Source organism: Oncorhynchus tshawytscha, linkage group LG30 (assembly GCF_018296145.1).
Source record: "Oncorhynchus tshawytscha isolate Ot180627B linkage group LG30, Otsh_v2.0, whole genome shotgun sequence".
Taxonomy (NCBI): Eukaryota; Metazoa; Chordata; class Actinopteri; order Salmoniformes; family Salmonidae; genus Oncorhynchus; species Oncorhynchus tshawytscha.
In genome coordinates this window covers 35,453,756-35,479,774 of record NC_056458.1, presented here as the reverse complement: position 1 = coordinate 35,479,774, position 26,019 = coordinate 35,453,756, and the positions used below count along the sequence as shown (strand labels likewise).

General features: G+C 42.7%; 2 protein-coding genes across 10 annotated transcripts in view; both read right to left on the bottom strand.

Annotated features, from left to right (window-relative positions):
* Positions 1–9,264: 9,264 nt before the first annotated feature.
* On the bottom strand, positions 9,265–10,349 carry kcnj1b (potassium inwardly rectifying channel subfamily J member 1b). Its single transcript, XM_042309711.1, is given in 4 exon segments — positions 9,265–9,415; positions 9,418–9,820; positions 9,822–10,107; positions 10,109–10,349. Coding segments are annotated over 4 exon segments (978 nt in total). The 5' UTR covers positions 10,273–10,349; the 3' UTR covers positions 9,265–9,290.
* A 7,364-nt stretch (positions 10,350–17,713) lies between these two features.
* Positions 17,714–26,019, bottom strand: part of LOC112228341 (CMP-N-acetylneuraminate-beta-galactosamide-alpha-2,3-sialyltransferase 4) — a 48,352-nt gene continuing 40,046 nt past the window's right edge. For 4 of the 9 annotated variants that reach the window (XM_042308972.1, XM_042308973.1, XM_042308970.1 and 1 more), the window contains one exon: positions 18,758–19,732. In XM_042308972.1, coding sequence (XP_042164906.1) covers positions 19,541–19,732 — 192 coding nt within the window. In that variant the 3' untranslated portion in view covers positions 18,758–19,540. Of the gene's footprint in view, positions 19,733–26,019 lie in introns of all 9 variants that reach the window. The other 5 variants (XM_042308977.1, XM_042308978.1, XM_042308974.1 and 2 more) reach the window with 4 other exon arrangements.

The following is a 26,019-nucleotide window of genomic DNA, read 5'->3' as shown; positions in this document are numbered from 1 at the left end:
ACTCCACCAATCAGGCCTTTATGGTAGAGTGGCCAGACAGAAGCCACTCCTAAGTAAAAGGTACATGACAGCCCTCTTGGAGTTTACCAAAAAGCACCTAAAGACTCTCAGAGCATGAGAAACAAGATTCTCTGGTCTGATGAAACCAAGATTGAACTCTTTGGCCTGAATGCCAAGCGTCAAGCCTAGAGGAAACCTGGCACCATCCATACGGGGAAGCATGGTGGTGGCAACATCATGCTGTGGAGATGTTTTTCAGTGGCAGGGACAGGGAGACTAGTTAGGATCGAGACAAAGAGGAATGGAGCAAAGTACAGAGAGATCCTTGATGAAAACCTGCTCCAGAGCGCTCAGGACCTCAGACTGGACTGGGGCGAAGGTTCACCTTGCAACAGAACAAAGACCCTATGCACACAGCCAAGACAACGCAGGAGTGGCTTCAGGACAAGTCTCTGAATGTCCTTGAGTGGCCCAGCCAGAGCCTAGACTTGAACCCGATTGAACATCTCTGGAGACCTGAAAATAGCTGTGCAGCGATGCTCCCTATCCAACCTGACAGATCTTGAGAAGATCTGCAGAGAAGAATTGGAGAAACATTCCAAATACAGGTGTGCCAAGATTGTAGCGTCAATCCCAAGAAGACTCAATGCGGTAATCGCTGCCAAAGGTGCTTCAACAAAGTACTGAGTATAGGGTCTCAATAAACTCAGTAAAAAAAGAAACAGCCTTTTTTAGGACCCTGTCTTTCAAAGATAATTCATAAAAATCCAAATAACTTCACAGATCTTCATTGTAAAGGGTTTAAACACTGTTTCCCATGCTTGTTCAATGAACCATAAACAATTAATAAACATGCACCTGTGGAATGCTCGTTAAGAAACTAACAGCTTACAGATGGTAGGCAATTAGAGTCACAGTTATGAAATCTTAGGACACTAAAGAGGTCTTTCTATTGACTGCTCATCTGCGTGAATGTGCATGCTGCAAAGAGGCATGAGGACGGCAGACGTGGCCAGGGCAATAAATTGCAAAGTCCGTACCTTGAGACTCCTAAGACAGAGCTACAGGGAGACAGGATGGACAGCAGATCGTCCTCGCAGTGGCAGACCACGTGTAACAACACCTGCACAGGATCGGAACATCCGAACATCACACCTGCGGGACAGGTACAGGATGGCAACAACAACTGCCTGTGTTACACCAGGAATGCACAATCCCTCCATCGGTGCTCAGACTGTCCGCAATAGGCTGAGAGAGGCTGGACGGAGGGCTTGTAGGCCTGTTGTAAGGCAGGTCCTCACCAGACATCACCGGCAACAACATCGCCTATGGGAACAAACTCATCGTCGCTGGACCAGACAGGACTGGCAAAAAGTGCTCTTCACTGACGAGTCGCAGTTTTGTTTCACCAGTGGTGATGGTCGGATTCATGTTTATTGTCGAAGGAATGAGCTTTACACCAAGGCCTGTACTCTGAAGCGGGATCGATTTGGAGATGGAGGGTCCGTCATGGTCTGGGGCGGTGTGTCACAGCATCATCGGACTGAGCTTGATGCCATTGCAGGCAATCTCAACACTGTGCGTTACAGGGACGACATCCTCCTCCCTCATGTGGTACCCTTCCTGCAGGCTCATTCTGACATGACCCTCCAGCATGACAATGCCAACAGCAATACTGCTCGTTCTGTGCGTGATTGTCAGTGTTCTGCCATGGCCAGCGAAGAGCCCAGATTGCAATCCCATTGAGCAATTCTGGGACCTGTTGGATTGGAGGGTGAAGGCTAGGGCCATTCCCCCCCAGAAATGTCCAGGAACTTGCAGGTGTCTTGGTGGAAGAGTGGGGTAACATCTCACAGCAAGAACTGGCAAATCTGGTGCAGTCCATGTGGAGGAGATCTACCAGATACTGACTGTTACTTTTGATTTTGACACCCCCCCCCCCCTCCCCCTTTGTTCAGGGACCCGTTATTCCATTTCTGTTAGTCAAATTGTTTTTAATTCACTTTTTTGCTCTTTTGCACACCAGTATTTCTACTTGCACATCATCTTTGCACATCAGCCTCTGCACATCTATCACTCCAGTGTTAATTTGCTAAATTGTAATTACTTCGCTAATGTGGCCTATTTATTGCCTTACCTCCTAACGCCATTTGCACACACTGTATATAGATTTTTCTATTGTGTTATTGACTGTACTTTTGTTTATCCCAAGTGTAACTCTGTGTTGTTATTTGTCGCACTGCTTTGCTTTATCTTGGTCAGGTTGCAGTTGTAAATGAGAACTTGTTCTCATCTGGCCTACCTGGTTTAATAAAGGTGAAATAAAAGTCACATCTCTGTGGAACTTGTTTAGTGTATGTCTCCGTTGTTGAATCTTGTTATGTTCATACAAATATTTACACATGTTAAGTTTGCTGAAAATAAACGCAGTTGACAGTGAGAGGACGTTTCTTTTTTTGCTGAGTTTACTTATGTAAATGTGATATATCTGTTTTATTTGATTAATTAGCAAACATTTCTAAAAACCTGTTTTTGATTTGTCATTATGTGGTATTGTGTGTAGATTGACGAGGAAAAATAACAATTTAATCAATTTTATAATAAGACTAACGTAACAAAATGTGGAAAAAGTCTGGTCTGAATACTTTCTGACGGCACTGTACATTTGATATTTCAGTCATTTAGCAGATAATCTTCTCCAGAGCGACTTACAGTAAGCGCATTTGTCCTAAGATACCTAAGTGGGACAACCACATATCACTGTCAAATATACAGGATACCAACATTCCATTCCAGCTAAACAATGGATATATAGTGTCAAGCAAATTAAAAATTAAAAAATCATACACATAAAATCTATTACTTAACAGTCATTAACAAATTCATAAAATCTATTAATTAACAATCATATTGTACACACATGAAGGTACCCATAAGCAATTATTTCTAATGAAAAAACACAAATGGGAAAAATTGGGTGGATATAGCATTTTGGAAATAAACTCTTCATATGCACCTGCTATTGCCTTATTACATACTTGACGGGGTCTTGGCTCACTGTCAAAGCTGTCGGCCATGATGTATTTGCATGGGCGTCTAATTGTACCATCCTAACATATGATCCAGCATATGTTTGAAGGTAATGGTATTTAGACGAGCTTAGTCTCCAGTACAGAAGCATATGAAAATGACATTAAAGCTTTAAGAGCTTATAGTTCCAACAGAGCCAAATCGAAGGACATTCAACTCAGTGTGCCATACAAAAGAACCACACAGTTTCAATCCATCCATATAAGCGTGCCTCAATGAAACTCGGGACAAATCTAATTACACAGGTAAAAATGTAGTAAATGGTACAATACTGAAATACACAATGCTCATGATGACTTCTCTAAAGCAGACAAAACTAGCATTTAAGCATACTCACAACAATAGATTTGTTAATTATATGGTGCCCAAGGTGTTATGTATCCAATCTAATGGTTTTTAAACCATATGTGGGTTACACTGAGAAACAGTGTCTCTTTCTAAACAATAACAAATCTCCAGGCGCTTCCGTCCTACATAATTATTAGAACAGTAGATGGACCGTGTATTAGTAATTATCATGGAGTTGACTTCCTGCCTCTCCAGACTGTCACATGTGTATTAGTAAGGAGTTTACTTCCTGTCTCTCCAGGCTCTTACATGTGTGTTATTACAGTAGCTGTGATAGTTTTGACTTCCTGTCTCTCTCTGTCTACAGGCTCAGGGCAGATCCTGCTGGAGCTCCTGTCAGATAACCTGGGTGCCAGTCTGTTTCTGCTCTCTTGCCAACTCTTTATCATTCATTGTCACGCCAAATGTAGTTGGCATGACAAAGAGTGACAAGGAGTGGACATAATAGCGCAAAAAGATCTGGGGCAAGGCTACATGTCAGACAGTTCCAACTTCAGCTTTATCATCTGGGATGCTGCATCCCCAATGGTGAGTTCAAGAGGACCAACCTGAACGCAGCCTGGGAGGCTGAATCACCATCTTTGAATGTCAAATATTAATTATTGTAATTAATCATATATTACTGTTGCTCCTCCAGTGAATTAACTTTGATAAGTCCGGACTCTTGAGAAACCTGCCAAAATAAATGTACATAATCTATTTAATAGTATATGTTCTTTAAATCATAATTTATTTGATATTATTTGTATCTATCCCACTACCTGGGATAAGAGTCAAGAAATATAAGATACAAATTTAATCATTGCCCTCTTGTCAACATTGCCCTCTTGTGGCAATATCATTATTAAACACCATTCAGTCCAAGGACAGGTGTCAGAAAGGAAAATACTCAAGGCATTGTCAAAAAACCATTTCCAGGAATGCTGCTTTTCCTAAGAACAAGTAACAAAATAATACATCTACACAATGTAGATTAGTCACATTAATATTTCCAGTCACTGCAATTAGCAGCTATTCAAAGTATTAGGAATTAAGTCATGATGTATCTGTTATGGCACATAAGATGTACTTAGTAATTTCAGTTAAGAAAAACACATGTATTTGTATTTGTATGTATTATGGATCCCCATTAGCTGCTGCCAATACAATTTTAAAAACATTACAATACAATCATTACAGAATTCACAACACACTAAGTGTGTGACCCTCAGGCCCATACTCCTCAACCACATATCTACAACACAAAACCCATGTGTACGTGTGTGTATAGTGTGTATGTTATCATGTGTGTGTATGCATCTGTCTGTGCCTATGTTTGTTGCTTCACAGTCCCCGCTGTTCCATAAGGTGTATTTTCCCCCACTGTTCCATAAGGTGTATTTTCCCCCACTGTTCCATAAGGTGTATTTTCCCCACTGTTCCATAAGGTGTATTTTCCCCACTGTTCCATAAGGTGTATTTTCCCCATTGTTCCATAAGGTGTATTTTCCCCCATTGTTCCATAAGGTGTATTTTCCCCCACTGTTCCATAATATGTATTTTCCCCACTGTTCCATAAGGTGTATTTTCCCCACTGTTCCATATGGTGTATTTTCCCCACTGTTCCATGAGGTGTATTTTCCCCCATTGTTCCATAAGGTGTATTTTCCCCCATTGTTCCATAAGGTGTATTTTCCCCACTGTTCCATAAGGTGTATTTTCCCCACTGTTCCATAAGGTGTATTTTCCCCACTGTTCCATAAGGTGTATTTTCCCCCACTGTTCCATAAGGTGTATTTTCCCCCACTGTTCCATAAGGTGTATTTTCCCCCACTGTTTCATAAGGTGTATTTTCCCACACTGTTCCATAAGGTGTATTTTCCCCCACTGTTCCATAAGGTGTATTTTCCCCCACTGTTCCATAAGGTGTATTTTTCCCTGCACACCTATTTAGGCGAGATGCTGGCTAGCGGAATAGAACACTTGAAAAATTAAAGGAGAACCGCACACTCTAGGAGCTCAGATGTAATAATTGAATAACCTAATATCCAACTTTTCGACAGACAAGCTGTCTTCATCAGGGTATTCCTCCATCCCAAACATATTTCATTAAAACATAAGTCTCTCTCTCTCTCTCTCTCTCTCTCTCTCTCTCTCTCTCTGTGTCTCTCTGTCTCTGTCACGCCCTGACCTTAGAGATCCTTATTATTCTCTATGTTTGGTTATGTCAGGGTGTGACTCGGGTGGGAAATTCTATGTTTTCTGTTTCTTTGTTTTTGGCAGAGTGTAGTTCCCAATCAGAGGCAGCTGTCTATTGTTGTCTCTGATTGAGGATCATACTTAGGCAGCTCTTTTTTCCACCATTAGGTTGTGGGATCTTGTTTTCTGTTTAGTTACTTTTGCCTAACAGAACTGTGTGTTTTCGTTATCGATTTTGTTTGAGTGTTTTTTAAAATTAAAATCATGAACAATTTCCACGCTGTGCCTTGGTCTACTCTTTCTACCAACAACGAGAGCCGTTACAGAAGATCCCACCAAAAACGGACCAAGCAGCTTGGCCAGGAGGAGTGGACATGGAAGGACATACTGGATGGAGAAGGACCCTGGACGCAGGCCGGAGAGTATCGCCGTCCAAGGGAGCAGATGGAGGCAGTGAGAGAGGAACTGCAACGAAACGAGGAGTTAAGTCAACAACCGAAGCCCGAGAGGCAGCTCCCCAAAAAATTAGGAGGAGCACACGGGGAGATTGGCAGAGTCAGGGTTTGGACCTGAGCCAACTCTCCGTGCTTACAGTGGGGAGCGTGTGACCGATCAGGCACCGTGTTATGCTGTGATGCTCACTGTGTCTCCAGTGCGCATTCACAGCCCGGTGCGCTCTGTGCCAGCTCCCCGCATTTGCCAGGGAGCTGGGCATCCAGAGTGGGCATCCAGCCAGGACAGATTACGCCGGTCTCCGGTGCGTCTCTTCGGGCCAGGATATTCTGCATCGGCTCTGCGCACTGTGTCTCCGGTGCGCCTTCACAGCCCAGTGCACTTGCAGGGCTAAATAGAGCATCCAGCCAGGACTCGTTGTGCCAGCTCTACGCTCCAGACCTGCAGTGCGCCTCCTCGGTCCAGGATATCCTGCGCCGGCTTTACGCACTGTGTCGCCAGTGCGCCTTCACAGCCCAGTGCGTCCTGGGCCAGCGCCCCGCACTTGCCGAGCAAAAGTGAGCATCCAGCCAGGACGTGTTGTGCCAGCTCTATGCTCCAGACCTCCAGTGCGCCTCCACGGTCCAGTATATCCTGTGCCAGCTCCATGCACCTGGCCTCCAGTGCGTGTCTCCAGCCTGGTACGTCCTGTGCCTGCTCCACGCACAGAGCCTCCAGTGATGATCCATGGCACGGAGCCTGTAGTAATGATCCATGGCACGAAGCCTCCAGTGATAATCCATGGCCCGGAGCCTCCAGTGATAATCCATGGCACGAAGCCTCTAGTGATGATCCACGGCCTGGAGCCTGCAGTGATAATCCAGGACACGAAGCCTCCAGTGATGATCCATAGCCCGGAGCCTGTAGTGATGATCCATGGCACAAAGCCTCCAGTGATGATCCATGGCCCGGAGCCTGCAGTGATGATCCAGGGAAAGGAGCCTTCAGTTCGGAACCTCCAGCGACGGTCCCCAGTACGTAGCCTCCAGCGATAGGTCAGGGTGTTTTCCATCTACCGTTCTTTGTTTTTGGCCGCGTGTGGTTCCCAATCAGAGGCAGCTGTCTATCGTTGTCTCTGATTGAGGATCATACTTAGGCAGCCCTTTTTTCCACCATTAGGTTGTGGGATCTTGTTTTCTGTTTAGTTACTGTTGCCTGACAGAACTGTGCTTTTTCGTTTTCGATTTTGTTATTTTGTTTGAGTGTTTTTAAAAATTAAAATCATGAACACTTTCCACTCTGCACCTTGGTCTACTCTTTCTACCACTAACGAGAGCCGTTTCTCTCTCTCTCTCTCTCTCTCTCTCTCTCTCTCTCTCTCTCTCTCTCTCTCTCTCTTTCTCTCTCTTTCTCTCTCTCTCTCTCTCTCTCTCTCTCTCTCTCTCTCTCTCTCTCTCTCTCTCTTTGTCACTTCTAGGTTAGACTACTGCAATGCTCTACTTTCCGGCTACCCGGATAAAGCACAAAATAAACTTCAGTTAGTGCTAAACACGACTGCTAGAATCTTGACTAGAACCCCAACATTGTATCATATTACTCCAGTGCTAGCCTCTCTACACTGGCTTCCTGTTAAAGCTAAGGCTGAATTCAAGGTTTTATTGCTAACCTACAGAAGCATTACAATAACTTGCGCCTACCTATCTTTCCGATTTGGTCCTGCAGTACATACCTACATGTACGCTATGGTCACAAGATACAGGCCTCCTTACTGTCCCTAGAATCTCTAAGAAAAAACTGCCGGAGGCATAGTTTTCTCTTATAGAGCTACATTTTTATGGAATGGTCTGCCTATTCATGTGAGAGACGCAGACTCAGTCTCGACCTTTAAGTCTTTATTGAAGACTCATCTCTTCAGTAGGTCCTATGATCGAGTGTAGTCAGGCCCAGGAGTGTGAAGGTGAACGGAAAGGCACTGGAGCAACTAACCCCCTTGCTGTCTGCCTGGCTGGTTCCCCTCTCTCCACTGGAATTCTATGCCTCAAACCCTATTACTGGGGCTGAGTCACTGGTTTACAGGTGCTCTTCCATGCCATCCCTAGGAGGGGTGCGCCACTTGAGTGGGTTGAGTCACTGACATGTTCTTCCTGTCCGGGTTGCCCCCCCCCCCTTGGGTTTGTGCCATAAGGGAGATATTCGTTATGTGTGTTATGTGTCGGGGGCTAGGGTCAGTCTGTATATCTGGACTCTTTCTCCTGTCTTATCCAGTGTCCTGTGTGAATTTAAATATGCTCTCTCTAATTCTTTCTCTTTTTCTCCTTCCTTCTCTCTCTCTCTCTCTCTCTCTCTCTCTCTCTCTCTCTCTCTCTCGGAGGACCTGAGCCCTAGGACCATGCCTCAGGACTACCTGGCCTGATGACTCCTTGCTGTTCCCAGTCCACCTGGTCGTGCTGCTACTCCAGTTTCAACTGTGCTACCTTGTCGCAGACCTGCTGTTTTCAACTCTCTAGAGAGAGCAGGAGTGGTAGAGATACTCTGAATGATCGGCTATGAAAAGACAACTTGAGGTGCTGACCTGTTGCACCGTCTGCAACCACTGTGATTATTATTATTTGACCCTGCTGGTCATCTATGAACATTTTGAACATCTTGGCCATGTTCTGTTATAATCTCCACCCGGCACAGCCAGAAGAGGACTGGCCACCCCTTATAGCCTGGTTCCTCTCTTGTTTTTTTCCTAGGTTCTGGCCTTTCTAGGGAGTTCTTCCTAGCTACTGTGCTTCTACACCTGCAATGCTTGCTGTGTGGGGTTTTAGGCTGGGTTTCTGTACAGCACTTTGTGACATCAGCTGATGTAAGAAGGGCTTTATAAATACATATGATTGATTGTAATGAGCTGTTTTTACCAACACCTTAGCTCCTACCGTGGCTACCTGCTCATCGTCTATCACTCAGTATGAGCCCCTGACCACAAAATTTGCTTTCCGGACTGACAATCTATAGAGAGGACCTGACTACTGTCATAAACAAGAGTTTAACCCACATTTTCCTCCCTGACCCATGTCCCACATCGTGGGGGCTGCTGTCTGTCTGTGGTTTACACTGGTACATTTCCTCCAGCTCACATTTTTGTGACATCCATTGTGTCTTGAATGTCCATCACCTTGAATCCGGGGTTGTCAATACCCAGCTTCTTGTGGTGGTTGTTTTGGTTACTGTTGCTGTTGCTGTTGCATTGGCCTAAATTACTCTGAAAGTAGTGGACAGTGTGGGGTAGTCATCGGCACGGTTCTGGAGAAGTTGGAAAAGTCCACGCAGTACTTGCCCATCTGGTCGCGGGAGATAATGGGCAGGAAGCTGTATCCCCATCCTGGGGGATGAAGGAGGTCCATACCTGGCAGGCGGAGCTGGTGGACTCGGCCGTCCTGTCCAGAAAGACCACCAGCTCAAAGTTCTGCTGCTGGAGGGAGTCTGCTGTCATGCCGTAGAACGGACTGGCCTTGTCAGTGACATGGTACAATGTCAACAGGCAGACAAAAAACAGGTTGTCCTGGCCAGCGTCCACTGCAAAGTCAATGCCTACCTGGTCCAGAATTATAGTTTCACTGTCCGGCGTGACAGTTGTCCTAAGCAGCTTGCCGTAGATTTGGCTCCCGGTGAGTAAGGTCTTACGGAGGTTGGCCACTCGAATCACCAGGCACAGCCGGTCCTTGTTCAGGCAGATGACCACTGCATCACTGAAAGTCACTGTCTTTTCCCTCTTCTTGGGAAGAGATCACCCCACACATGATCACCCCACACATGAAGCAGTTGATAAAGACCGCAAAGAGGGATTGGACGACGATGATGGCCACGGTGCCAGGGCAGTGCCTGGTGAGTGCCCGTCCACCATAACCAATGGTGGTCTGGGTCTCTAAGGGGTACAGGAAAGACATGGTGAGATCATTAACATTGACTATACAGTGGGCATGACTGGCTGTGAAGTTCTGTCCAAATAGATCCCCATTGCTCTTGGCGGTCCAGTGCCATAGAAGGCTGAAGATGAACCAGCTGCCTGTGAAGGAGGACGGAATACCAGCGGATCTCCACCAGGAAGGCAAAGTGGTTGTGGTACTTGATGTTGCCAAACTTAATGTTGCAGCAGCCATATTTGGTCTCCAGCCGGGTCCGGCGGTTTCTGCGCTCTGTCAGGTAGTCGTGGATGGGCCTCTGGACGAACTGAAACATCCTGAGCTCTGGGGAAAAAACAATAACAATTGTGTAAGGCCGGGATAAACCGCAATGGAGGAACCACAAAGTGGTCAATTAGCTGACAGACTAGTTTTATTTGGTTACGGAAAATGAACATCAATAAAATGAATATAGAAAAAAAGAATAAGAACTTGAGTGTTGTTTATCTCAGATAAACTTTTGAAAAAACGTATCCCCCATTTATATTGTTCACTAACCTTGTTCATAAAACAGCTCGTCAGCAATAGATTTGAAATGTGTCTTTGATATTCTACAAATGTTTCTTCCTGTAACAGGACATATTTTATTTGCCTTAGATAAAGGAGATAAAACACAACATGTTGTGTTCTATTATGTTTTCAGTGCCTTAGGAGATGAAATAGTTGATAAAAGTTACATTTGATATTTCACAGTTACCCACCCTACAAAGTGGCATGAGTACATTTGTGGTTCTAATTGTTCCCCTGTTATGTAATTGACTAAACAAATCCCTGGCAGCAGTTCCACTGAAGGGAAACCAAACAACAGTGATGCCCTTGCACTTTACAATCTCTGTTTTAAATAACTATGGCAACCTCTCCCCAAGTAACCGTTTAACATAAGTCACTCGTCCTCTAATAAAACTCAATGAGGCAACACTATTTCTGCCCTTAAAAAGACAACAGCCTTTTTTCACAATTTCCTATTCAGCAAACATACACACACAACTTGGCACTTATAAAAATGTCAATACCACTTAAGAAATAGATCACTGTCACATTGTTGGTCTGTCTATCTAAACAGTGGAAAATACACTTCACGTACCTGCTAAGTAAAACCATGGGCCAAACTGCAGAGACAGGATCAATTCGGGAACTCCTTCTCTGAGCAAGTTGCCATGAAGGTTTTAATCTACAGTGAAATGTCCTAATCCCAGCCACATGCCATGGTGTACACAGCCCTCAAACAGACAATCAAGAGAGGCAGGTTGGAATATTCCAGACAGTGCATCACTATTTTAGCCTTACTAGACCCCTGTCAACACCCCACCACACTCCTCCGGAGTCCCTAGTACAGCCACTCACTCCATCCCAGGCAGGATGTCGTGGTTGGCTGTGGCTCTCCCTGACATGGTGGCCCATTGCACATGGTCTCCACCACCACCATATGTGAAACCTCAATTCCAGAAATGGAATATTCTGGATTCAGTGGCCGCACAGTTTGCCACACAAGACCTACGACAGGCAGGAGGTGCACCTATTGAAGATGGGACAACGTGACCACTGCAGCATCCATGCTGTTTTGATTTTCAACTGAAACCATTAGTCAATGAAATAGGGAGAAAAAAATACAAAGACATGACTTATTGATGTCTTTTCTTCTCAATTGTTCTTTAAATACAGTAGACGCTTCTAGGAAGGTGCAGTATCATTGGTTTTAGGGACCCTATTCAATCTAACACTTGTTTCCTATGATTGTAGCTGTACCACCAAGTCTATGGTACTGTCTTATATCATTTTGATGTCGATTTTTAGATCTGTGTTTAAATACATGTTCAAAACACTTTCATTTTCATAAAATTGGGGCACGTAACCTCAGTTCGCAGATTTACTCAACAATTTAGCCTGACCACACGCACCTGTTTCTTTGGTTTACAGAACTATTACTGAGAAATGCCCTAGATAATTTATTTCTTTGCTTTTACCAAATAGATAAAACATGATACTGCCCTGTAAAAGTCTGTATTTTGCAAACAGATTTGAGTGTACATTAAATATGTCTTACAATTACACCATGCTTGTATTGGTAATATCAGAGAGGTAGGCTTGTTGTGTAAATCAAATGATACAACCCCCCCAACAAAGTATGGAGAAAGTCAATGGAGTAGAGAGGAAGAAAATACAAAAACATGACTTATTGATGTCATTTCTTCTGTTCTTTAAATACAGCAGACACTTCTAGGAAGGTACAGTAGCATTCGGTTTAGTGACCATATTCAATCCAACTCTTGTTTCCTATGATTGTAGCTGTACCATCCAGTGCAGGGTACTGTAGAATTTTAGATCTGTGTTCAAATAACTTTCATTTGAAAGCATTTGCAGATTTACTCAACACTTTAGCCTGACCACATATACCTTTTTGTTGGGATTTAGAGAAGCATTACTGAGAAATGCCCATTACTGAGAAATGCCCTTTTACCAAATAGATTTAAACATGATACTGCCCTGTAAAAGTCTGTATTTTGTGAAAAGATTTGAGTGTACATTAAATAAAATGTCTTACAATTACACCATAGTTCATATTGAAACAGTTCACCAGGAATCTTTTTCTTCTTTATCACATTTTCATTTAAACAAATTTGATCCCTTCATATGATAGAAACTTGATAATTTGATGTTTGCTTAAAGTTTGCTGAATGTCATGAAAATACATGTTTCATTATACTATTAAAACCTGGCTGGCTGTGTTAAGTCTACTTTAATTGAACTATTATTTTTATGAGCCGTTATATACTATAATGCCGACTACATCTCAAGGACAGTTTCGGTACATAAATAAAATGGCTTATGTTAATATATGAAATGCAATTCTGATTGAATGCGCCATGATAAACAATGACATCATAAGTATATAATAACTTACTCTTAAAATGTAGTTAGGCAACACTAAATGGCTACACTGAATTATCGGCCGATGATGTCGACGAAATTCTCAAATGATTTTTCTGTCATTAATAATAACTCAATTGGGACAACCAAATTATGAACTTAACTCTTTCTGACGAAGAACTTGTTGAAACTACCGAGACCAAGGCAGCTCTGCCCAAAGATATACATTACCAGTCAAAAGTTTGGACACACCTACTCATTCAAGGGTTTTTATTTATTTGTACTATTGTCTACATTGTAGAAAAAAATGTGAATACTTCAAACTATGAAATAACACATATGGAATCATGTAGTAACCAAAAATGTGTTAAACAAATCAAAATATATTACTTCAAAGTAGCCACCCTTTGCCTTGATGACATCTTTGCACACTCATGGCATTCTCTTAACCAGCATCATGAGGTAGTCACCTGGAATGCATTTCAATTAACTGGTGTGTCTTGTTAAAAGTTAATATGTGGAATTTCTTTCCTTCTTAATGTGTTTGAGCCAATCAGTTGTTGTGACAAGTTAGGGGTGGTATACAGAAGATAGCCCTATTTGGTAAAATACCAAGTCCATATTATGGCAAGAACAGCTTAAATAACCAAAGATAAATGATTAGTCCATCATTACTTTAAGACATGAAGGTCAGTTAATCAGGAAAATTTCAAGAATTTTGAAAGTTCCTTTAAGTGCAGTGGCAAAACCTATCAAGCGCTATGATGAAACTGTCTCTCATATTGACCGCCACGGGAAAAGAAGACCCAGAGTTACCTCTGCTGCAGAGGACAGGTTCAAGTTACCAGCCTCTGAAATTGCAGCCCTATTAAATGCTTCACAGAGTTCAAGTAACAGACACATCTCAACATCAACTGTTCAGAGAAGACTTCGTGAATCAGGCATTCATGGTCAAATTGCTGTGTACTACTCCCCTCACAGAACAGTGCAAACGGGCTCTAACCAGAATAGAAAGAGGAGTGGGAGGCCCCAGTGCACAACTGAGCAAGAGGACAAGTACATTAGACTGTCTAGTTTGAGAAACGGAACCTCACAAGTCCTCAACTGGCAGCATAATTAAATTGTACCCGCAAAACACCTGTTTCAACGTGAACAGTGAAGAGGCAACTCTGGGATGCTGGCCTTCTAGGCAGAGTTCCTCTGTCCAGTGGCTGTGTTCTTTTGCCCATCTTAAACTTTTATTTTTATTGACCAGTCTGAGAAATGGCTTTTTCTTTGCAACTCTGCCTAGATGGCCAGCATCACGGAGTCGCCTCTTCACTGTTGACGTTGAGACTGGTGTTTTGTGGGTACTATTTAAAGAAGTCACTCTGTGGTCCAACTCATCCCAAACCATCTCAATTGAGTTGAGGTTGGATGATTGTGGAAGCCAGGTCATCTGATGCAGCACTCTCCACTCTCCTTCTTGGTCAAATAGCCCTTACACAGCCTGTAGGTTTATTGGGTCATTGTCCTGTTGAAAAACAAATTATAGTCCCACTAAGCGCAAACCAGATGGGATGGCATGTCTCTGCAGAATGCTGTGGTATACATGCTGGTTAAGTGTGCCTTGAATTCTAAATAAATGAGTGTCACCAGCGAAACACTCCCACACCCTCACCTCCTCCTCTATGCTTCACGGTGGGAATCACACATGCAGAGATCATCCGTTCATCTACTCTGCGGTTTGCAAACCAGTATTTCTACTTGCACATCCACATCTGCACATCTGTCACTCCAGTGCTAATTGCTAAATTGCAATTACTATGGTCTATTTATTGCCTTACCTCCTTACTCCATTTGCACACACTGTATACAGATTTTTCTATTGTGTTATTGACTGTACGTTTGTTTATTCCATGTGTAACTCTGTGTTGTTGTTTTGTCGCACTGCTTTGCTTTATCTTGGCCAGGTCACAGTTGTAATTGAGACCTTGTTCTCAACTGGCCGACCTGGTTAAATAAAGGTGAGAAAAAAAATACAAATATATATCTATTGTAATTCCTAGGATACAACAGTGAATAATGTAGAACAAATAAATACCATCAAAGGGCACCTTACAACTTACAATAATGAACACCTTGTAAAACAGCTTTGAAAACCAACCTGGCAATGTTTAAGATTTAACACAACTTTGATATTTTTTGGTACAGTTGTGTCATTCATTTATTTTCACAGACAATTTACACTCACATGACAATCATAGACTAAAATACTGAATTATGGTATGTGGAATATTCCGGAGGTGGTTGCTGTGTGGTTGGGAGGTTCTGCCTGTCATTTGTTCTCAACAGCTAGCCAGTCTCGGATGGGGGACTTGAAGACGTAGACTGCTCTCTTTGTTCTGAGTGTTTGCAGTGCTAATGTTTTTAGTTAATCTGGGTATGTCACATATTATGTGCTCAGTATGATAGAGAAATAAAAGTTTCTTAGCAGATAATGACAACAACAGTAGCTGTAGATGATGTCATGAAAAGTTGGAGGGAGGTTGGTAATTGAAGACATCAGGTGGACCCACGTCTGGGTGCTGGGCAGAACCCCTAGGTCCTGGAAAACAGGAGCAGAGTTAAAGGGAACAGGGTAGGAGACAGAGACGTAAACAATCAAACACGCAGGTTACACTTTACTGTGAGACATTTTGATGGATTAGTGCAGTGTTATAAATGGGAGTTATGTACTTTCAACACTTTTGGAAGGTATAGCCTACATATAGCTGGTCCCCCTCCAACTCAGAGCACAGAGAATCAGACTGATCTGAACTCATTGGTTCTGGTAGATGGGATACCTCCTGGGGGGTTTCGGACAGTCGATGGTCCTAAAGTCATGTGGAGAGGTAAATTGAAGAGGTACATTTTTATAAGCTCAGCATAACTACCATTTCTTGCTTTCTCAAATGTCAACCAAAGCTTAACATACTTTGCGTATTGGGCTTCACCACAGTGTAGGGCATCAGTGCTTTCAGTGGTCGACCATCCAACTGCTCCAACTGGAGAAGATTGGCTTCCACCAAGTGCTAGGGAAACTAACACTAGCTTCAGGTTATTTTGTGTGCACATTGTGTGCTCTCTGATATGACATTCATTGAAATCATAATAATTTCAGATATCCTGTAATAGAATGTGATTGATAAACAGAAGGTTATTTCAATTGCCAAGCTGTCCAACTCCTTGACAATTCCCCATCAGAAGAAGTGTAGGTTGATTTTGACAATCATGCGCTTCACTCCGAAATGGCCAACACGGCCTCCTTCTCCTTCTTAGTAAAAATCACCCTCCTGAGTGGCTGGCCATCCTTCCCCGTACATATGATTGCCTAACAAGTTGGAAGAGAAGAGTTGCTGAAATACACAAGTCTAAGTACATTTGCACTGCTGTCTTTCTCTCTCTGTTTCTCTCTGTCTGTCTTCCACTCTCTTCCCACCTCGCTCCCTCTCTCACTTTCATCCTTTCTCCCCTCCCCTCTGTGTCTGTCTGGCAAAGACACCTAGTTAAGGGTATTTGAAATTACCATAATTGCTTACACCTATCCATTTGATTAATCAGGTTTAACTTATAGCTAGATACCTTAATATGACATATAATTACATGTATAGCTAGCAACATGTAGATGACCAAGTAGCTAGATGGAAAATGGTTCTTCTAATAGAAGTTAATTGCTTAACGTTAGTCTGAATGTTGATGCACCTCTGACTAGGCAGGCTGAGGTAAATAAGTACACTAGCTAGCAAAGTCAATCTAAAAACAGCATCAATTATTTCTTCCTATTTAACAATATTTTCTCATATAAAAACAACGATATGGTAAGGAAAGTGTTCTCTTTCCAGTCTTTTCGCTCCTTTGAGGCAGCAGGTAGTCAGCAGGTTGTCACTGTCAAAAACACTGTCCTTGGAGAGCAATTCTGAGGTAATAAATTTGCACAGACTGAGCGAGCGTTTTGAGGTGAAATAGAACAAGAACTGCCCTCGTCCTCCTTCCTTCGTGACCGCTACAAGGTAAAATACAGCCAAGCAACCAGCATAGCAATGGATGCTTTGGTTCATTACGTAATCCGGTCAGAATTTTGCAAGTTCTAGCAACAGCCCTAGCAACAGAAGCTAGAACTCATCGAATCCCATTGTGACGTAGGGGGGGAACACTTTTTGGCAGGGGGACACTATTTGGCATGACAGGCCCTAGGTGAGATCTTGCTTGAGGGAAATAAAAATACATTCAATTGGGCTCCTGAGTGGCACAGCAGTCTAAGGCACTGCATCTCAGTGCAAGAGGTGGCAGGTAGCCTAGTGGTTAGAGCGTTGGGCTAGTAACCGCAAGGTTGAAAGCTCAAATCCCTGAGCTGACAGGACAAAAATCTGTCGTTCTGCCCCTGAACAAAGCAGTTAACCACACTGTTCCTAGGCCATCATTGAAAATAAGAATTTGTTCTTTACTGACTTGCCTAGTTAAATTAAGGTTACTTTTTATTTATTTTTAAACACACCTCCTCAGAGATGTTGAAGGATGCCATGCTTTCAACAGGAGAAAGGCACTTCCATTTCATTTATCTCATTGGGTACATCATGGGCAAATATAAATAGTTATTTTCAGATTTTTGGTGGAATGACACACAAAGAAAAATGCAGAGGTGCCCTGTGGCTCCATACCTTCCCTGCGTAAAGACACCCTGTGACAGTTTAAGCGTACACTGTTGTTTGTGCAGCCAGTTACCTGTAAGTTTACAGTAATGTAATGTTAAACCAAAGTGACTGTAATTTATGCTAACATACAGTACCTTTTTTACAGTAACTTACAGGTAACTGGCTGCCAGTAATTTACAGTAAAAACTACTATATTTTGTACAGTGTAGTCCTGGACTTCAAACAAAAAATATCCATTGAATATGCTTCTTATTCCAGGACTAAGCTTAATAAAACTGACCCCTCAAGTTCAAGTACTTCACAGCATGCAGGGTTTTGTTGTGAACATCAATAAGTGCATCCAGAGCAAATGTCAAAGGAACTAACCAAAGTCTCTGCAATTTGCAGTGAGGAGCCATAAACCCATAAAAAATCAGTTCAGCTACAGAATCCCGCAGCTCATTATCACTGACATTCAAATCCTCCACCCTAGTTTGGTTTGATCTGATCACTGAGGCCAGACCCTCACAAGCCTTCTCGGTTAGTCTACACCTCTCCAGTCTTCAGAGAGTGGAGATGAGGAGGAAAAGATAAAGAGAATTTGAAGTGACAGTGCACATCCAAACAATCAGAGCAGTTCACCTTGAAATGAAAATTCTCTCTGGATACCTTTACCCCTACCCAGTCCATGGATGTTGATTTGAGCATCCACAGACAGTGATTTTTGGTCCCGTCCAGCCTGGATTTGGCCTAAAAATAGATGTCTATGATTGGTTCCGATTTGGGCCGGAACGGCCTTCATTTGGCCTAAAAATAGAGTCAATGATTGGTTTAGATTTGTTTCGGACCGGCCCAAAAATCAACGTCTCTAGACGTTCAAATCAAGGCAAGGGCAGACCGACCAAATTCAGGCCTTGTTTGGGGGCAGATCTCATCAGAAATATACCCAGTGTGCTTTGCAAGTGTTCGTTTTCACATTTACATTCTGGTAATTTAGCAGACACTTATCCAGAGCGACTTACAGTCTGTGCATTCAACTAAGGTGGATAAACAACCACATATCACAGTCATGGCAAGTCAAATGTTTCCATAACCATTACTGAGAATGTTGTTGTAGATTGTTAAAGTGTTATGTTGATTGTGTCAAAAGCACTAGAAAATTATCACTACCAATTCTGAAGGATATGAAATGACTAACATAAGTGTGAGTGATATATGACAGCAATTATACATATTTCATACTTCAATATCTCTTTTGCTCCAATTAGCTTTTTATTTAGTATTTTTTATATCTGACATAATGCTTTCCTCAAACATTATAGGAGTGGCCCTTTTTACTGAATCCTTCGACTCATTCCGTTAATTTGATTCAGTCATGTCCAGAGTACGCAGTATCCATTACCGGCTGAACAATGAACAAAAATCTCAAAATAATCATGATTCTACCACTCTCTCGTTCACCATCATGGGCTTATAGGAGCTACCACTTGTGACTGAGACGTATAAAAGTGTGCTTCAAACGATGTACATTTGTCATTGCTAGGCATACAAATAAGATTATTTCCTGATAACGTTGAAATGAGGTCCGTTGCAGCTGCAACAAGAATAGATTGTCAACAATTCTTGGCGGAATGCAATTGCTTGACTGCTGCAAGGGAGAATAGCACAATATCGTCAGCGAACTGCAGCAGCTAGCCACCCACATGATTAGTTCTCGAGTTTGTTGAGCAGAGGTAGGCTGTGTATCCATTTTTTTAGTTCTACCAGGCTGCGTCCATGTCAAATAATTATATTCAATAATCAATTCATTGCATTAATACTTGCACCATGCGATCAATCAGTTCTAAACATTTAGTTTCCTGCGCATAGGCTACATATGATAGACAGTGGGTGGTCGGAACATGTCTCTGGAGCCGTTGAGCCGGAGGAGCGAATATTGCCAGTAGGATTCATTGCGGCCAGCAGGTCAAATTAACAACTAAAATGAATGAGTTACTCAGAAAAAAATACATTATGACTCTGGTGTCAGTAAAAAGAGTAAAAATAATCGCCAGCTAGACAGTGTTTCCTCCGACACATTGGTGCATCTGGGTTAAGCGAGCAATGTGTGAAGAAGCAGTGCGGCTTGGCAGGGTCGTGTTTCGGAGAATGCATGGCTCTTGACCTTCGGCACTCCCGAGTCCGGATGGGAGTTGCAGAGATGGGACAAGACCGAAACTACAAGTTGGGGAGAAAAAAAGGTAAAAGTACAAGAAAATGATGAATTGTTTGCGAACTGCACATCACTGACATCTAGATATTATGTGACATTATGTACAGTTGACATTTAAACCATAGAAACGACAAACAAAAAAACTAAACATTTCTTCGTCATTAAAATATGCACTTTATAACATAGGACAAAGACTGATTTTCAACATCCGCAGAGTTGTCTTTTCAATGCCCGTATAAAATATATATTCCATAGAAGTAGGGTTGCACATTTTGGGGCATATTCAGAGGTGGAAACTTTCCGTGGGAATTAAAGGGAATATATGGGAATTAACAGGAATATATGTAAATTAATGGAAATATATGTAAATTAATATTAATACCATTTAAATGCAGATGTTTTTTTTCATTTACCATATCATAAGTAGACATAATTGCAAATTATTAAATCCTTCCAATATAATTTTTTTAACCAATTTAGTTAAAAAATGTAACTTTAATTAAATTAGTTGACTCTTCAACATGAGATGATTTCACCGAACAACAAAAGAAAGGGAATATTGAATGATCCCCAATTATCCATCGCATTTCCAAAAAATGTTTTCAACATACATCTGTAAAATGATAGTCTAGAAACTAAAGCTTTGGTTGTCTTCCTCTCAGGTTTCCATGTCTTCTCCCTGGACCTCCTCAATGTCCACCTCTTGAACATCCGATTGTGAGGCCTCATCTTCACTGTTACTTTTCAACCTTGTTGAGGATGGCTTGTTGTCAGGCTCAAAAAGCCTCAGATTTGCCCAGATGGCCACCAATTTTTCAACCCTTGTATTGGTCAGCCTGTTGCGTGCTTTGGTGTGTGTGTTCCCAAACAAGTGCCAGTTGTGCTCTGAGGTGGCTGATGTTGGTGGGATTTGGAGGATGATGGAGGCAACAAGGGAAAGAGCCTCAAATCCACAAAGTCCCTTCCACCAGGTGGCTGATGAGATATGTTGGCACAACTGCCATATTGCATCTCCACCCCAAAGCCCTTGCTTGGAAGTGTACTTCACCAGACTGCCAAGAACCTTGTCCTCATCCAGGCGAAGGTGGTGTGACATGGTAGTGATGACACCATAGGCCTTGTTGATCTCTGCACCAGACAGGAAGCTCTTGCCAGCATACTTGGGGTCCAACATGTACGCTGCAGCGTGTATGGGCTTCAGACAGAAGTCTTCACGATTTTTTATGTATTTCAGAACTGCAGTTTCCTCTGATTGGAGCAACAGTGAAGTGGGCAGGGCAGTACGGATCTCTTCTCTTACATCTGCAAGCAGAGTCTGAACATCAGACAGGATGGCATTGTTTCCCTCAATCCGTGCAATGACTACTGCTATAGGATTCAGGAGTTTCAGGCTACATACCACTCTCTCCCAAAATACATCATCCAGGAGAATCCTCTTGATGGGGCTGTCCATATCAGCAAAATGGGACACATTTTCAACACACTGGTATTTAGCCATGATTTTATTGATATGGCCATTTCTTTGAGAGACTCCGCGTCCTCCAGGAGACTGTCAAACAGGATGACAACACCACCCCGACGTGTGTTGCTGGGCAGCTTCAATGTGGTGCTCTTATTCTTCTCACTTTGCTTGGTGAGGTAGATTGCTGCAATATGACCCTTCACATACCTAACCATTTCCTTGGCTCTCTTGTAGAGTGTATCCATTGTTTTCAGTGCCATGACGTCCTTGAGGAGCAGATTCAATGCATGAGCAGCACAGTCAATGGGTGTGATGTGAGGGTAGGACTCCTTCACTTTAGACCAAGCAGCCTTCATGTTCGCAGCATTGTCTGTCACCAGTGCAAATACCTTCTGTGGTCCAAGGTCATTGATGACTACCTTCAGCTCATCTGCAATGTAGAGACTGGTGCGTCTGTTGTCCCTTGTGTCTGCTCTTGTAGAATACTGGTTGAGGGGTGGAGATAATGTAGTTAATTATTCCTTGCCCCCGAACATTCGACCACCCATCAGAGATGATTGCAATACAGTCTGTTTTCTCTATGATTTGCTTGACCTTCACTTGAACTCTGTTAAACTCTGCATCCAGCAAATTAATAGATAAAGCATGTCTGATTGGAGGGGTGTATGCTGGCCGAAGAACATTCAGAAATCTCTTCCAATACACATTGCCTGTGAGCATCAGAGGTGAACCAGTTGCATACACAACTTAAGCCAGACATTCATCAGCATTTATCTGACTACGTCCCTCCATTGAGTCAAAACAACTTCTGATTCCAGGACGACCATGAGCTGTTGCTATCGATAAGGTGTCTGATTCATCATTTTCACCTCAAATAGAAAATGAGGGACTTTTGTTAGAGGTTGCTTGTTGTGAACACTGAGGGAACTTTATGCACTTGGCCAGATGATTCTGCATCTTTGTTGCATTCTTCACATATGATTTGGCATGGTATTTACAAATGTACACATTTCCTTCTATGTTAGCTTCAATTAAATGTTTCCACACATCAGATAGTGCCCGTGGCATTTTCCTGTAAAGATTAGAAAAGGAATTGTATAAAAACAACAAATACAATTCCAGGTACATATAAATAGTTAAGAAGTTAGATTAAACAACTCCTTTGTAAGATAAATGTTTTAAAATAAAACATGTATGAAACAGGTTAATTAACACTCCTCAGTTAGCAGGCTCAAGCAAGCTAAACCCACGTGGTAGCAAAATTGTTAACAAGTTAGAAATGATTTAAATACACCTTTGTCACGTTCTGACCTTAGTTCTGTTATATTATCTTTGTTTTAGTATGGTCAGGGCGTGAGTTGGGTAGGTTGTCTATGTTCGTTTTTCTATAATTTGGGATTTCTGTGTTCGGCCTAGTATGGTTCTCAATCAGAGGCAGCTGTCAATAATTGTCCCTGATTGAGAGTCATACTTAGGTAGCCTGGTTTCACTTTTGAGTTGTGGGTGTTTATTTTCCGTGTTTGTGCCACATGGGACTGTTCCGTTTGTTTCACATTGTTATTTTCTGGTGTTCAGTTTTTTTTATATTAAAAAGGACACATACCACCCGGCAATTTGGTCCAATCTATCTTACTCCTCATCAGAGGAAGACAACGAACATTACAACTTTGCTGTAGGCTACTATTTACTAGTTAACAAAAAATCATGTATGTCTTGTAAAATATATTCACCCCACCCAGTATTGTAATCAAAACTTACCAGAAAGCATGTAGTCATTGGCTCAGACAGTGTAGTAGTATGGGTTCAATAGCATCTCGTTAGTGTGCAAGATTTACAATCAGCTGTACATGTGATGGAAGAGTGCACTGCATATGTGATGTAAGAATGCACTGTGCATGCAGAGGGTTGCAATTCCATTGAATTGGGGATAGTTTAACCAAAATATGCCACAAGACCTACAATTTCCTTGTGTTTATCCCACAAAAAAGGTTCACTGTTATAAACTAACATTTTTGATGAATTTAAGCTAAATTCCCCAAATTCCAGGGCTTAACTTCCCATGGAAGACTTTCAGAAAAATTCCGGAGATTAACCAGAAAGTTTCCAACCCTTTGCAACTCTACATAGAACGTCTTTAAAATGTTAACTTTAACATCAGACTTCTTTTCAACATATTTTTAACATCATTTCGCTCACTGGGTATGCCTCTCACTTTCGATCTTTATCCCACACCGTACCTGTCTCTCACTGTCACACTTGATCAGGAAACACTGATGGTCGTATGATGGGTCAACAGTTTGAACTCACCTAAGTGTCTGCAGCATAGAACTTTTATGGTTGACACCATTGCAGAGTAACTTCACTAAGCTAAGGATCCTGGGACTAAACACCTCCCTCTGCAACTGGAACCTGGACTTCCTGGCGGGCCGCTCCAGGTGGTATGGAGGTCAGAGACCTGGCCAGGCGGTGCCAGAATAACAACCTATCCCTCAACGTAACCAAGACTAAGAAGATGATTGTGGACTACAGGAAAAGGAGGACCGAGCACGCCCCCATTCTCATCGACGGGGCTGTAGTGGAGCAGGTTGAGAGCTTCAAGTTCCTTGGTGTCCACATCAACAACAAACTAGAATGGTCCAAACACACCAAGACAGGCGTGAAGAGGGCACGACAAAGCCTTTTCCCCCTCAGGAAACTAAAAAGATTTGGCATGGGTCCTGAGATCCTCAAAAGGATAATTATACAGCTGCAACATCGAGAGCATGGTTGCATCACTGCCTGGTACGGCAATGGCTCGGCCTCCAACCGCAAGGCACTACAGAGGGCAGTGTGTACAGCCCAGTACATCACTGGGGCTAAGCTGCCTGCCATCCAGGACCTTTACACCAGGCGGTGTCAGAGGAAGGCCCTAAAAATAGTCAAAGACCCCAGCCACCCCAGTCATAGACTGTTCTCTCTACTACCACATGGCAAGCGGTACCGGAGTGCCAAGTCTAGGACAAAAAGGCTTCTCAACAGTCTTTACTCCCAAGCCATGAGACTCCTGAACAGGTAATCAAATGGCTACCCGGACTATGTGCATTGTGTCCCCCCTCCAACCCCTCTTTTTATGCTGTTGCTACTCTCTGTTTATCATATATACATAGTCACTTTAACTGTACATTCATGTACATACTACCTCAATTGGTCCGACCAAACAGTGCTCCCGCACATTGGTTGGTCGGGCTATCTGCATTGTGTCCCGCCACCCACCACCCGCCAACCCCTCTTGTACGCTACTGCTACTCTCTGTTCATCATATATACATAGTCACTTTAACCATATCTACATGTACATACTACCTCAATCAGCCTGACTAACCGGTGTCTGTATGTAGCCTCGCTACTGTATATAGCCTGTATTTTTACTGTTGTTTTACTTCTTACCTGTTGTTCACCTCATACATTTTTTGCACTATTGGTTAGAGCCTGTAAGTAAGCATTTCACTGTAAGGTCCATACCTGTTGTATTCTGCGCACGTGACAAATAAACTTTGATTTGATTTGATTCATGCTGTCATTTGAGATTGTTGTTGTTGCTCAGATCCAGTTCTCTGATATAGTTGTTGGCACACATTAGAGATGATGCCACAGTTTCAAAGCTGTCTGGTTGAATCCGACAGTGGTCCAACCTGAGAAGTGTCATTGAGTGTCAACAGAAGCAAATGAGTGGAATATATCTGTTGAAGGAAGTGCAAACTCAGTCCTGTGAATAAATATCAAACAACATTGCTGTAAGTGAAAATACTCACAGAATTGTATTGTGTAACTTGATGACTGGCAAGCGGTTTGAGTGGCCATGTTGTTCTGCATTGTAGGCTTTCAAGTCAAAGACGTCCGAAGTTCTATCTGATACCATTAGCACACAGGCACACAGGCCAGGGCTAAGGATTGTGGGGCCATCAGTTCCATCACTGAGTTCAAGGTGGTCAGAACCCCCTCCTGTGAGCATTATCATGCAGCTCAGCCAGACAGTGAAACAAATTGTTGTGTCTCTCTGAATTAAAATTTGCATTGCTCTTGTCCATAACATACCCATATCCCTTTTGTGTGAGTATCTTCACGGATCTTGCATTTGACATGCTCAATTGTTTCAATGAGGCGGTCCCATCCACTGTTGTCCATCTGTGCATCCTCCGAAACACAACCCAACCAAGCCGCACTGCTTCTTGACACAATGCCCATTTAACCTCGAAGCTAGCCGCACCAATGTGTCAGAGGAAACACTGTGCACCTGGCGACCGTGTCAGTGTGCACTTGGCCGGCCTGCCACAGGAGTCGCTAGTGCGAGATGGGACAAGGACATCCCTGCCGGCCAAACCCTACCCTAACCCCTAAGAAATGTCACCATTCACTCTCCGTATCACAGTTGTTTGCTGATCATATAAACTCAATTGCTCAAATATAGATTTGTCAAATACTCCAGCCACCCTAGTCATAGACTGTTCTCGCTACCGCACGACACCGAAGCGCCAAGTACAGGTCCAAAAGGCTTCTTAATAGCTTCTACCCCCAAGCCATAAGATTCCTGAACAGCTAATCAAATGGCTACCCAGACTATTTGCATTGTCCCCACCCCCTTTTTTACGCTGCTGCTACTCTCTGTTTATTATCTATGCATAGTCACTTTAACTCTATCTACATGTACATATTACCGCAATTACCTCAAATAACCTGTTCCCCCGCACATTGACTCTGTACCGGTACCCCCTGTTAATAGCCTCACTACTGTTATTTTACTGCTGCTCTTTAAATATTTAAATTTTTTACTTAACACTTATTTTTCTTAAAA